We start from the raw sequence: 13,239 nt of genomic DNA on the forward strand, positions 1-13,239 counted from the left end.
TGTAGTGATTAATATTTGCCATAACAACTGTTTTGGTTTGATACCTTTTGATTTAAAACTACAGTTGGTGTACCTTATATTGTCTAATGCACGCAAAGAAAAATATTGGTGATCAATCAACCAAATTTAAAAGTAATATTATTATAACACAAATGTAACAATAACAAATCTTATTATTAAACATTTGAAATACACTAGGACAGATAATGTAGCTCACATTAATGACCTGTGCTTGGCTTATGATTTTGAAGCTAACTAATCAGAACACACCAGCACACAGCTCCCTCAGTGAGAACTACAGCTCCCATGATGCTTTGTGTCTGACCTCATTCTCTTGCAGGATCCTTCTCAAGGTCTCCTTCTTCTTCATGTGCTTCTGCCGCCTCAGGTAGAATACCAGCAGGGCCAACAGGATGAAGAAGAGGACCACGCCGCCTATCGCCGCCGCTATGGTTGTGCCAGGCCTGCAGGGTTACCATAGCAACAGTACAGACCAGAACAGCAACAAAAACAATATCCTTCCAATCATAGTAAAATGTGTAGAATAATATAAAACACATACCCAGTTTTCTGATGAATTGGACACCCTCTCTCATCTTGTGGACAACTGAGAAGAAACCAAACACTTAATCAGCACCAATAATAAGATTTGTGTTAAATAAATACATACATAAATAACCAACCAACCAACCTTGCCTGCTTCATGAACTTTTCATATGCTCATGTTTAAATATCCTGATGTGTCCTCAAATTTCACTATTTACTAGGGATCTCGGATTCCAATATGTTTTTATTTCTGTGCTCTAGTTCTACCACAACATGACACTTAGCATGTGTAGAAATCAACAAAACAAGCTCCCAGCACTGGATTGTACAGCAGTAAATCTTTCAGGATGTGCATCTAAGCTTGGTTTGGCAAAGCGCCACCAGCTCTAGAACAAATAAATATGTAACAACAAAGAAAAAGAAAGCAAAATACATTACTTGAACTCATTAGCACTTCAGTCAGCTCTACCTCTGGAGTTAGGTTTGTGATCAAAAACTAAAATATCCAACATCAGCTGTGATCCAATTTCAGTCAAATCCCTCACAGAAACGTTCATCTAAATCTTTCCCGATTATTCAAGGTTGTTACTGCAGCAAACGGGAGGGCAGTCTCCCTAGTAATATTCCTAATTTCAGAAGAAATATTGGATAAGCAAGTGTCCACAGTGTATTTACAGTCCTGATGTCTAAACTTACGATACAGTACAGTTGTTGGGACACGATAAGCAGTATCCACTCTCGTTGCTGTATTTCCAAACTGTGTGCTGGTCCTCTTTCACACCTCTAGGGCAGCGTTCCACACACGTGTCTCCGTCTTGGAAGTTCTGGCATTCCTTACACTGGTCTGGACCCTGATAAAAATAAACTCCTCCATTTTCAATGTTTTTTTGTGTTTTTGGAGTACAACTACTATATAAAAAACATGAACTGCCTTACAGGTCCAGTGCAGGAGGCGGAGCCATTGACCGGCCGGCACTCAGGATGACAGGGGACACAGGAGGAACCGTTGATAAATTCTCTCATCAAGCTATACACATACAGAAAAAAACAGAGTTAGACTCTAGTTAGACGCTTTGGCATTTTACTGAGGTTTAGATTCAAAGTGTGTTGAACTGTACATTTGTGAAATCAATCGTTTACTTGATCTGTATCTCCATCCGAATTAAAGCTGGGAACATCTAAACTCAGCACAAAAAGTAAGGATATTTGTGTTTCACGGGTGTAACCCACATACTCAGCTCTATTGCTCATCTCACAAATGCATGTTCCTTACAATTGTGGCACCATTTAAAAGGGAAATTAACAGGCTTTACAACGGTATAAGATTTATTCACACACACATTCACTCACACACTCACACCTATGGACACTTTTGAATCGCCAATCCTACCAACGTGTGTTTTTGGACTGTGGGAGGAAACCGGAGCACCTGGAGGAAACCCACTCAGACACAGGGAGAAATAGCTATTTTAATTATTCCAAATGTTGTTTTTTGGTAACAGTACCAAGGCTATCACTGTCAGCTTGTTATGAAAAAGCCACACTGTCAGATTACATTCACGTTCCTTATGAATTTTGTCAGGTTACATATTTCTCATGCTTCCTCTTTGTTTTACCAATTAAATGCAAATAAAGATGTATAATTATCTCATAAATAATAATTGGGCTATTTATTTCTGTCCTTTTTTATGACATCAAAGAAATCATCACTGTTTCTGTCAAGCTTCAGTTAAGTTTAGACAAAACTGTATTGGATTTCAATCCGTTCTGATTTTAGAATTTCAGACTTGGGCTGAAAATGTTGTTTCCAGGTCCGATTAATCTGCACCGGGAGATTAAAATCAGACGCCACACTTGAGAGCTCTAGCCCTAGCTCAAACCTCTCAGTTGGATCCACAGTCATTTTGAAGCCAACAATAAAATCTGAGATGCACACTGTTGGATGTGAATTTTGCATGTGTGCACACGCTCACCCGCTCGTGATGTTACACTGCTCCACACACTCTGTTCCGCGATGATAAGAATCACAGGACACACACTGACTGGGCCCAGGACCCCAGCAGGATCCATTCTTGCAAAGTGGATCACAAACATAGCCCTCTGCCTCTAAAACCACACAGAGAGAAAGTTTAAAGCCTCATAAACCTAAAGAGAATTGCAGCACAAAAAGTACAAAGTTGAGACTTCCTCCTTTCTCAAATGTAGCTCATCAGCAGAAGATCCACTGCTGTGTTATTTATATTTGTATTATTTTGTTTTCTATATCAGATAATGGTCTTTAACTGTCAAAACAAAAATCACAACAGCAGTATTTATCATGTGAATAACAAAGGAGTATGGATTAAACTGCAGAAAGAGAAACGGATTTGCATCAAGCATGCTTCTAATTGTTGGGATATAGGCTTCTATTACTTGTTAGATTCTTTAGACTCATGACTCCAGTATAAAACTATGGAAGCAATCTTCAAACCCCAGGCATGTCTTATTTGACTGAATGCATTTGAGGAAAGGAGTAATTGTGTCTTCTCTTACCACAGATCTGTGGGTCTTGGTTGTTGTTACTGATGAGGATGGTTTCCTGGCTTGGGTACAGAAGTGTGAACCAGGGCAGTGAGGAGGTGTAGCACAGACGAGAATTATTGTGGACCACCACTAGACCTCCACTGACACTGCGCAGAAAACGCAGCCCCAGAGATTCAATCTGCAGAGACTGAATACCCAGTGAGAACACACCCCTAACACACAGAGAGAGAGAGAGAGAGAGAGAGAGAGAGAAGGATTAACACAAACCATTTTTCAGAACCCTTACTCTTTATGGCCTCCACATATTTTACATGTGCACTACATCTATGAACAAATGTAGACATTAGCCCACATCTTGCTGCACCATTTGAACCACATCAATTACCATGTCCATCAGTTTAAAGTGGTCAGCATAAAGCCACTGATGATCACACTATATACAACATTTAAAATCAACAAATAAAATAAAATAAAATAAATAAATATAAACTAATAATTTAGATAAATAAATAAACCCACAGTATAACCTTCAAGCACAGAGTTTAAGAACCCAGAGTGTGGCCAGTGATGGATCTAGCTGTAACCAGAAGGAAAAGGGTGAGGCAAACTCTCGCAAGATTATGCCATTTTGGCTAACCAGTGTTGTGCAAAACAGACGGCAACTGTGCAGGTGCAGCAGGACAATGATTAACTTTAATGACCAGTGGCTTTGATAAGCCTGACTGAGTCAGACAAACAGACAGACACACAGACACAAATATTACAGAGCCAGGGAGACGAATTAAGGAAGAGACAAAGAAAAACATGCGTGTGGGAAGAAGGAAGAGGGAAGCATGTTTAAAAAATGTGCCTGGGGAAGAGGACGAAAGTAGAAAAAGACAAGAGAGACAGAGGTGGCAGGATGGGCTTACTTGTAGAGCATTCGTCCTCTTATCACCTTCAGGTTTTCAAACACGCCCAGGTCCGTACTGTTCTCTGGCCACGCATCAATGTACAGGTAGCCTGAGGGCACACACCAGTTCAGTGAGATTTACAGCGAACTGCCTCAGCTGGAGAGTTAAAGGGACAGCTATGTCTGCTGTGTTACCTGTGATTTCTTCTAATGTCCTGAACACCTCAAGGTCAGCAGGCTGCAATCCGGACAAATTGGCCAGTGGGTCGCTGCACGGGCAACACAACGAAGGAAAGAGTTATTTTATTATATGATATCAATTATAAACCTTTTTACTCCAACCCAAAACTCAGTTCAGCTGAGAGAGGTCTGGATAATGTAGTTAAGACATAATGGAGGCTTAAAGCTTACAAATTAGCAAGCTGCAAAACATAATCACATATCAAATACTGTCCTCAATTTGCCTAAACCTGTTTAGTCAGCTCTGAAAGACTTGTTTATGTGGTTAATGAAAGTGTATGGCAATTATTTGCATGACCTATAAGCTTCATTAGTTAGCTGCAGTGCAAAACATGCTTCGACTGATCGGCTCGTTTTGGGTTAAAGTTAGGGCTGGACAATAATTCAATATCAATGTATATCGCAGTTTAAAATGTTTCAATAACAACGATATGACTTTTAAAAAAAATGTTATACTTCAATATACATTATTTACATCCTCTGTCACTGACTGACATTCATTACGGGACGCTGTAGTCAGGAAATTGCACTCAAGTTAAAATTTCGTTTCAAAATATTAATATTAGCAAAGCCAATAGGTTTATGTTTGATGGTGATGTTATATTTCTTGTTTGTTCTTGGAGGTATTTCAGTGGATTTTATACTGTTCATATCGATATCAGAATTATATTGTATCAACCAAAATTAAAAAATATATCGTGATATAAATTTTGGACGTATCGTCCAACCCTAGTTAAAGGGGGGATACTGAGTAAATTCTGTTCTTTTTAAATTAAATGTGAGAAAGCAGTGAGAGCTCAGACTTACTCTTGAAAGGACTGTTTGAGAAAGGCCAGGCTGCCGTAGATTTTCTTGCAGCCTTTAAATAAGCCGATGTTAGAGGAGTTCACCGCAGTCACCCCCTGTAGACTCTCCATGCCTAAACCATAACAAACTGAGCACAAACAGCAAGCGAAAAATGAATAAATATTACAGATGCTGCTGTGTTTGTATGTGTCATTTACATACATCACATAAACAAACATTACTCACTGCTGCCCTCTAAAGGTGTAAAAGCACCTTTCACAATTTTGAACATGTGTTGTTTCTAAATATTTTTGAGGCATCTTAATATTTGATATGTCCACCACAATATGGTATATAAAATCTGATTATGGCTTAAACATTTGAGAAAATACAGCACAATGTGTGTAGTCTACCTAACTCTAACCTCTGAGACCATACGAAAGGATTGAGAAGAAAAGCGTGGTCAACAATCTTATTCTTATAAACATATTCTCTATATTTAAAAACAGTTACCTTTAGAACAATCTGGGTCACATTTATCACACTTCTGTGTCTCTTGGCCGTTCGGCTGGATGGTGATGACTTCCTTGTTGTCTTTGGGGCAGACCATTGTACATGCCACCTCCATGGCGAGATAGTTATCTACACGGAGGTGAGAGAGAACAAGAGTGAGATGTATGCAGTCCATAAAGAGGAAAACACAATGTGAGTTTTTTAAAGCATGTGTCAATATTAAACATAAAAGTGTATGACTTCAAAGACGTTTTATGAACACAAAGGTAAGCACTTGCTTATTAAAAGACATATAAAGCCAATTACAATTTTTCAAATAACTGTTTATGCAACGTCAGAGCCCTCTTAAGCCCTATTCAGACGGGTTTTAGTTTTATGTGAGGAGTGGCTACTTGATTCACGCACTGCTGTCACACAGCCTGGATCAGACACAGCAGGGTCCTTGAGTTTTATTTGACTGTCACTACTGTTCTGTCATCGTACTGTTCCCACCCAAAATATTCAGCCCTCAACGACCTTATCTTTTAGTCCTTCATGACAGATAATGGGTGAGAAGACAAGAAAGAAATGTTATTAATCCCATCACACATTCACATCACATCGGCTACCAAAAGCTGGCAGATTTTTTTTTCCTCCACGGAGTGATCCTTTAGGTCATTTTGCGGATTTAAACATGGAGTGTTATCCAGCAGCTGATACTTAAACCATATATATGCAAAGCAGCCAAAAAAGTTATTTAACCAAGATATGATGGAATATTCACCCACAAGTCTATTCAAGGTTATTTCCAGAAATAGGACCACCATGCACTCCAGAAAAATGACTTAAATGGTCTATTTGAACGGGATTAAAACTACCGAGATACTTCGGAAATAATTACTTTACCCCATGCCCACAGATAAATCTTGTTGGAGAGCACTAACAGCTCAACTTCTGTTATATAATCATAATGCAATAATGCAATCCTCTGAAGTAGTTACACTCCAGTGAATAGATTAATCACATTAATGTTGGACAGTAAATAATATATTCGACAGAGTAATGGTAACCTGAGTTTCAGAGCAATCAGAAGCATTTGTTTTAAAATAGCCAGGCACTAGATCAATATACGTGTCCAAAAAAATTATAGCAGGAGTAGGTCGGCCACACTTACATGGACACTGTTTCACACAGGTGGCTCCAAAGCTTAACTTCTTGTTGGGGTTTGGCTTTGACTGAAAGATTATGGAGTCATAGATGGTGGGCGGTGGACAACTGTCTTTACATGTCCCACTGTCATTAAAGTGACGGCAAGCCTGTGTGGCACAAAGAGACGAGAGTAAGTAAACCAGAAATCAATAATACTTTCTGACAGTAGACTGATACGCACAGAGCATAACAGGTTACAATTTCTATTTATAAAACAGACATAAATTACACAGATTATAACAAATGCGGGATTCCTTCTGCCTGCAGATATCTCTATGACTTAGTATAACTGCACGTATGAGCTTTAAACATACACCTCTTCGGTAGGGAGAGTAAAATACATTATATGGCCAATTCTGTATGCACTTGCCCATTGAAATTTCTTCCAAAATGAAGGGTATAAACTGTGAAATTGCCGCCTGGACTAAGAGCGTCTATTCTTCTTAAGTCACCAAAACCTAATTTAATAGACCTTTATTTACAACATCCTAATTTAAATGTGAATAAAAATTATGAAAACTACATATAATGGGTACAAATTAAATGACTAGTTTTACACGTTAATCCAAAGTGTACATACACTAAAGTTTAACACTCGAGACCTATTACAACAAGCTCAGATATGAGATATTTCTGATACGAAAGGATATTTCATGTCAAATCTTTGTCTTACTGGAATTCTGTGAAGCTGCTTTGTGACAACATCAGTTGTGAAAAGCGCTATATAAATAAATTTGATTTGATTTGATTTAGAGCACATCAACATCAGCGATAGCTTGAAAGAAATCACATACCAGACAGTCAGTGTCTTTGGGTCCTGAGCATCCTGCAGCACACTGGACATGGCAGCAGTCACTGGCCTCTGGACCCTTACAGCGAGAGCAGCCAGAAGCACACAGGACGTGGGTCACTACACAAACACACACACACACACAAACACAGTCAAAGATATCACTACATCAGAATGTGTTGAGAAATTATCTGGACTGCTATTTTTTGTTTTGTTATAGCCACTATAGCACTCACATGTTTGACAGTCTTCTGGATTTTGTCCCCAGCATCCTCTGGATCCACAGGTTTTAGAACAAGCCGAACCTAAGACAGCAAGAAAATAAAGGCACATTAAATCTTAGAGGTTTAAGTTATTGCCAGAACTAACAATATCATCTATTTATTTCTGATTGTCTCTATAAAAATATAAATATTCAACTAAGATACTCTAAAACAAAGAATAGGATTAGGGTTAATGCTGAAAGATGGAACATTGCACCAGCTCAGAGAGGAAAACTAGTGTGGTTTCCCCTCTCTGGTAGAAACACCATACTACACCTGTAAAAGACCTTGGGCAAGACACCAAACACTGCTTTCACCAACATCTGTACCTCTTAAAATGATAGGAGTGCTTGCTAAATCTCATAAATGTTAATGCTTTCTTTGGCAGTTAGACATTACCAAAACCTCTAAGCTTGGACTTCCTTAGAGTTCCTGGCAACACCATACTTGGCAAGTTTGCTTGTCACTAGCTGATGTAGCCCTGCTATTTGAGGCAGATCCAGAAGAACACATCAATCTGTAACGCAACTTGGGCAGTGAAAGATGACATTGAGCAGAAATATGAGAATGCAAGAACTCAAATTAAAAACAGCCATAGATTCCTGGCCACATGGGGACTAACATTGCGATGTCCCAAAAATAGAGCACTGGGAGAGTCTCTTATGTGTTAACCGACATTGTCCACACAGTTTGCAGGGTCTGTTAATAGTTGCACTTACAGAAAGGGGCTGCCCCCTGCAGCCGTTTTAACTTGTTGTCTGTTTTCTGGTCTCCAAGAACATCAGTCCAGTCGATCCTCTGAGGATCCGGGTAACACAGCTGGGGGTTCCCCCAAATATACACATCCCCCAGTAAAATTTCTGAAAAAGAGAAACACAGAAGCTGCTAGCACTATACGCTAATCTGAAACCGTGAAAAGGGCTAGAGCTCTGGAGATCAATACAAATTTAAAGAAACGGATCTTTACCTGTGAGGCTTCTGAGCTGGAGCTCCCGGATTCCGATGTTGTCCAAAGCAGCCAGGGCATAGCTGGAGTTATAGAGCTGGCTGCCTCGGATGATGCGCAGATTCTTCAGAGGAATTACAGGGACGGAGACATGAGCAATCAGCACATAGCCCTGAACCTCCACTATTTCCTAAACAGCAAGAGTTTAAAAAAAATAAGAGTTCAAAGTCTTCTCTGTAGTTTCATTCACCATAAAGAGAATTCAGACTAAACAGCCTGCATCTGTTACTGTGGATTTATTAATGATTGCTGATCTATTATTATGCTTATTATAGTTGCAACATGAATGGGAAATATCAACCTGATGAATCTTGAATGAATATATATATATATATATATATATATATGCTAAAATACAGTGTCATCCTGCTGTGAGTCATCCTGCAAAGCTTGGATTTGTTGGGAGTTTTTTCGAAGCACGTCAGACATCTTTACATCACACCTGCAGGCTCAAAAAGTAGTTCCGGCTGCATGGGCTGTTTACCTGAGAAAGGTTAGCTGGGGTGTGGCTCACGATGTTGATTAGTGAGGCACAGAAAGAGAATGGAAGGAAAGGAAGTATCTCTGAATATGAAGCAATATGAATCTTCACGAACAGAGTGAGCAGTCAGGGAGAGAGCGAGACACGGAATGAGTGAATGAGACCTTGAGCTAGTGAGCAAGCTTCATGTTTTGCTTTTGATGTTTGATGCTCAGTTTCAGCTTTTTTTCCCCATTTGACACTTGAAAAATTACATATTACAAATTTAATTACATTACATGAATGTAACATGAATTACATCATGGGATTTCCACCTCAATTACAAAGCCAGCTGGGCCTAGTTGTTGTAATGTGCAGTGATCCAAATTAACTACATTGAAGGTGCATAAGGACCATTTACGGTATTACAAACATCCACACCAACACGGACAGTCCTACCTCCAGGAAAGAAAGGTCTACCATCCCTTTTAAGTGTGTGATTTCCAAGTTGCCATGGACCACCTGGCAGCCGGTGTAGAGGAGCCGTAGCATTTCATAGTGATTTTCCAGACTGGAGGGTAAGGCAAGCTTCATATCTGTCCCAAGACACACTGTAAAACACACATACATGTAATGCAATTAATGAACATCTTTAAGCATATGGCATTATTGATTCCCAAGCACTTTTCTAATATAGAGGAGGAGGTATCAACTACAACAAAACCGCAAAAGTAGCATTCCGTCCACATTGTACCTCCACACCACAATGAGAATACACACACATCCTTCCAACAACCTTCGAGAAACAATCTCCACATAACTGCTGCCAAACTGCCTCCGTGAAGTGGAGCAGGAGTTAGGATTAGTCAAGTGGATGTTTCAGACCCCCTTAGAGTCCCGAGACGGCAATCCACACTAAGATATGGCTCTTTTCTTATCAAGAGAAGTGTGCATGTGCGTATGTGTTTTTGTGTGTGTGTGTGTGTGTGTGTGTTGGGGGGGGGGGGGGTAGGTATGTGTGCACATACACATGCTCGTGCTTCCTAAGAGCAAGCACTGATTACCTTCACAAAGAGCCAGACCTGTGCATGTGCCTTTATTTCCACAGGAACAACACTACATATTCACCCTGGACACGAATGACCTCCCTCTTAAGGCCATTCTACAGGAAGAGGCTTGAGTAGCTTGGCAGCAAATGTCAAAGACTGAGCACAAATCAGACCTTATCGATCGCAATCGGTTTCAAACTTCTACAGTCCCACGTTTGCCTCTTCTAGTGCAAAACCTGTCCTAAACAATGCAGGTAAAACCAAGCTTTGATGCAACAGAACAAACATTGGAAAAGTCAAATATAAAAACGTCAACGCACCTGAATAAAGACTGTATTAACTTTTGCACAAACCATATTATCGTGGTTTTCAATCTGTTGAATTCAGGAAATAAAGAGTATTTGTTCATTAAAATGGGGTGGCATGGTGGCGCAGCAGGAGGTGTTGCAGTCACACAGCTCCAGGGGCCTGGAGGTTGTGGGTTCGATTCCCACTCCGGGTGACTGACTGTGAGGAGTTGGTGTGTTCTCCCCGTGTCCGCGTGGGTTTCCTCCGGGTGCTCCACAGTCCAAAAACACATGTTGGTAGGAGAATTGGCGAAAAAGTGTCCGTAGGTGTGAGTGAATGTGTGAGTTAATGTTTGTTGCCCTGTGAAGGACTGGCGCCCCCTCCAGGGTGTATTCCCGCCTTGTGCCCAATGATTCCAGGTAGGCTCTGGACCCACCGCGACCCTGAACTGGATAAGCGCTTACAGATAATGAATGTACAAAATGTAGTATGTTTTCACTGCTGCACGCTGCCCTGCAAAGCCTGAAATATTCATTCAAAAGACAGATGTATTTGACATTTAACTTTTAATATCTTAAGAAGGTTTAATCTAGGACATTAAGCTTACATTAGAGTAGGAACAAACAGCGTTTCGTACATAAATATCAGACGTAAACCAACTAGAGGCAACCATACGCTGCTGTGTAAATTACTACATATAAATAAATGACAATTTACATTGAGGGTTCAATACCTTCCTGTTCTTCCTGGTTATAAAAACATGCCTGGACTTTAATTTATAGAAAATAGAATTGAAATCAACATCTCAACATCGGTCTGGAAAAACCACAATTTGATATTTCCCCAAGTCATTTGGACCAATTCTGTGCTGCTCCAGAATCCTGAGCCCAGTCTACAGCATCTGTTTTATAGTTTACAGTTTGTTTTACAGTTTACATTATAGTTTATAATTTGTTTTACATTTTACAGTTTCTGTTTTAGTTTACAGTTTGTTTTACATTTTAGTTACTGTTTTATAGTTTACAATGTATTTTACAATTTACAGTTTCTGTTATCAGTGCCTAAAAATACTGCTGTGATGTCGACAGTGTCTCACAAATGTGGAATCAATCAGTGAATCCCTGCCTCACTATCTCAGCCTACAAGAACAGTTCACTGGCTCTCACTACGATTAGCAAACCATGCCAACAAAACCAGGCTAAGCACGGTTTGTAAGCGATCCCAGCTTTCCTGCATCCATGTGGAAATGCAACTGGAGTGCTTATACCCTTTGTTTAGAACTGTGTGGCCCTGCATTAGAAAAGATGTTGCAGAACAGGCTTAACAATGACATGAAACATTGAAGATTTAAAAAAATGTATTTGAACATTCACGTAATCTCTAAAGCAACTGTTTTTCGCATTATTTACTTTTATAATTTATGTTCTAAATAACAACTACTTCTACAAGAAATATTATTTTAACAGAAAACATCAGATTTGGAAATTAAAAAGCCATAAATGTTTACAAAAAAATCTGAGTGTTTACGCACATTATTTTTATCATTTGTATTATGATTATTTTAAATATTCAAGCACAGGCATTTCTAGATTAAGTTAAACCTTTTTCTTTGACTCCTCTGATCTCTTAGGCAGCTGTCTGAGAGAAAAGAAAAAGAGCCTGTGCTCTTTCCTGTCCAATATTCACCCCCACCCCATATCAGTGCTCCATAAATTCCCTCACAGGCCTATCTCTGAGCAGTGTGTGTGTGTGTGAGAGGGGGCCGGCTGGTGGCCTTGAATAGAACTCACTTCCTCTCTCCCTCTTTGTCTCTCACACTTTTTCTGCTCCCCCCAGTCCCAATTCACTATTTCTTTCCATCTCTCGCTCTCTCTATCTCTCTCTCTCTCTCTGTGACTCAGTGTAGTGTCTGTTTTACGCGTGTTCATGCACCACCGAGTATCTGAGCAGACCCCCAAACACATTCCAGAATAACACCCGCCAACACTCCCCTGCTTCATAACTGACCACATGGTCACTTAGCAACATTTCTGGGGACAACTCGGACGATTGTGTCCCAAAAGGGAACTTTAATTCACACACACAATTGGGCAACAGGCATTGCCAAAAAGGAAATCATATTAATTAATAATTAATTAACAATGTCCCATAGGTTCATATTTAAATTTGTAATTTTATAACCCTTTTTTTTAATACCTGTGTCTTATAAAGGTATGAAAACAAACAAACAAATGAATTTTCCCTCTGTCACACACACACACAGCTTGACTCTGGCACGTTCAACATCTGATGTGGAAAATAATTATCACATTCAAGTACAAGTGAACCCTCCAGACCAGCTTTGTCACTCTCTCTCTCTCTCTCTCACACACACACACAGAGACAGTTGTTACCAAACAAAAGCTATTATTGCATTGGCTAAAGCAGACAGGGAAGGTTAATTATGTCTACTCCAGAGAAACAATGTGCTACGCAGTAGTCTATTAGAGCACAAAGGGAACGGTAGCTGAAACAGCACAGACACAGGAATGTTTAACACTTTCAAGAACATAGTACGGCACTAATATTCACAAAGAACATATGTGGACTTTTAAAAATGCTGGGCACACTGAGATCCTACATTAATAGCACAGTAATAGAGTATATAGTATATGACCTAATGGACTGGGATTGCTCCAGAAACTAAGCTGTTGCG

At 39.7% G+C, this 13,239-nt stretch overlaps 1 protein-coding gene across 1 annotated transcript in view; it reads right to left on the reverse strand.

The window, feature by feature from the left end:
- erbb2 (erb-b2 receptor tyrosine kinase 2) overlaps window positions 1–13,239 on the reverse strand; it is a 31,017-nt gene that overhangs the window by 9,822 nt on the left and 7,956 nt on the right. The window contains exons 2-17 of the mRNA XM_066662841.1: window positions 9,667–9,818; window positions 8,709–8,877; window positions 8,461–8,601; window positions 7,715–7,783; window positions 7,483–7,598; window positions 6,654–6,795; window positions 5,501–5,629; window positions 5,009–5,135; window positions 4,157–4,230; window positions 3,981–4,071; window positions 3,079–3,281; window positions 2,520–2,652; window positions 1,483–1,573; window positions 1,243–1,397; window positions 563–607; window positions 326–464 (exon numbers count right to left, since the gene is read on the reverse strand). Coding sequence (XP_066518938.1) covers window positions 326–464; window positions 563–607; window positions 1,243–1,397; window positions 1,483–1,573; window positions 2,520–2,652; window positions 3,079–3,281; window positions 3,981–4,071; window positions 4,157–4,230; window positions 5,009–5,135; window positions 5,501–5,629; window positions 6,654–6,795; window positions 7,483–7,598; window positions 7,715–7,783; window positions 8,461–8,601; window positions 8,709–8,877; window positions 9,667–9,818 — 1,976 coding nt within the window. The remainder of the gene's footprint in view (window positions 1–325; window positions 465–562; window positions 608–1,242; window positions 1,398–1,482; window positions 1,574–2,519; window positions 2,653–3,078; window positions 3,282–3,980; window positions 4,072–4,156; window positions 4,231–5,008; window positions 5,136–5,500; window positions 5,630–6,653; window positions 6,796–7,482; window positions 7,599–7,714; window positions 7,784–8,460; window positions 8,602–8,708; window positions 8,878–9,666; window positions 9,819–13,239) is intronic.

The sequence above is a fragment of the Hoplias malabaricus genome, chromosome 3 (assembly GCF_029633855.1).
Source record: "Hoplias malabaricus isolate fHopMal1 chromosome 3, fHopMal1.hap1, whole genome shotgun sequence".
Classification (NCBI taxonomy): domain Eukaryota; kingdom Metazoa; phylum Chordata; class Actinopteri; order Characiformes; family Erythrinidae; genus Hoplias; species Hoplias malabaricus.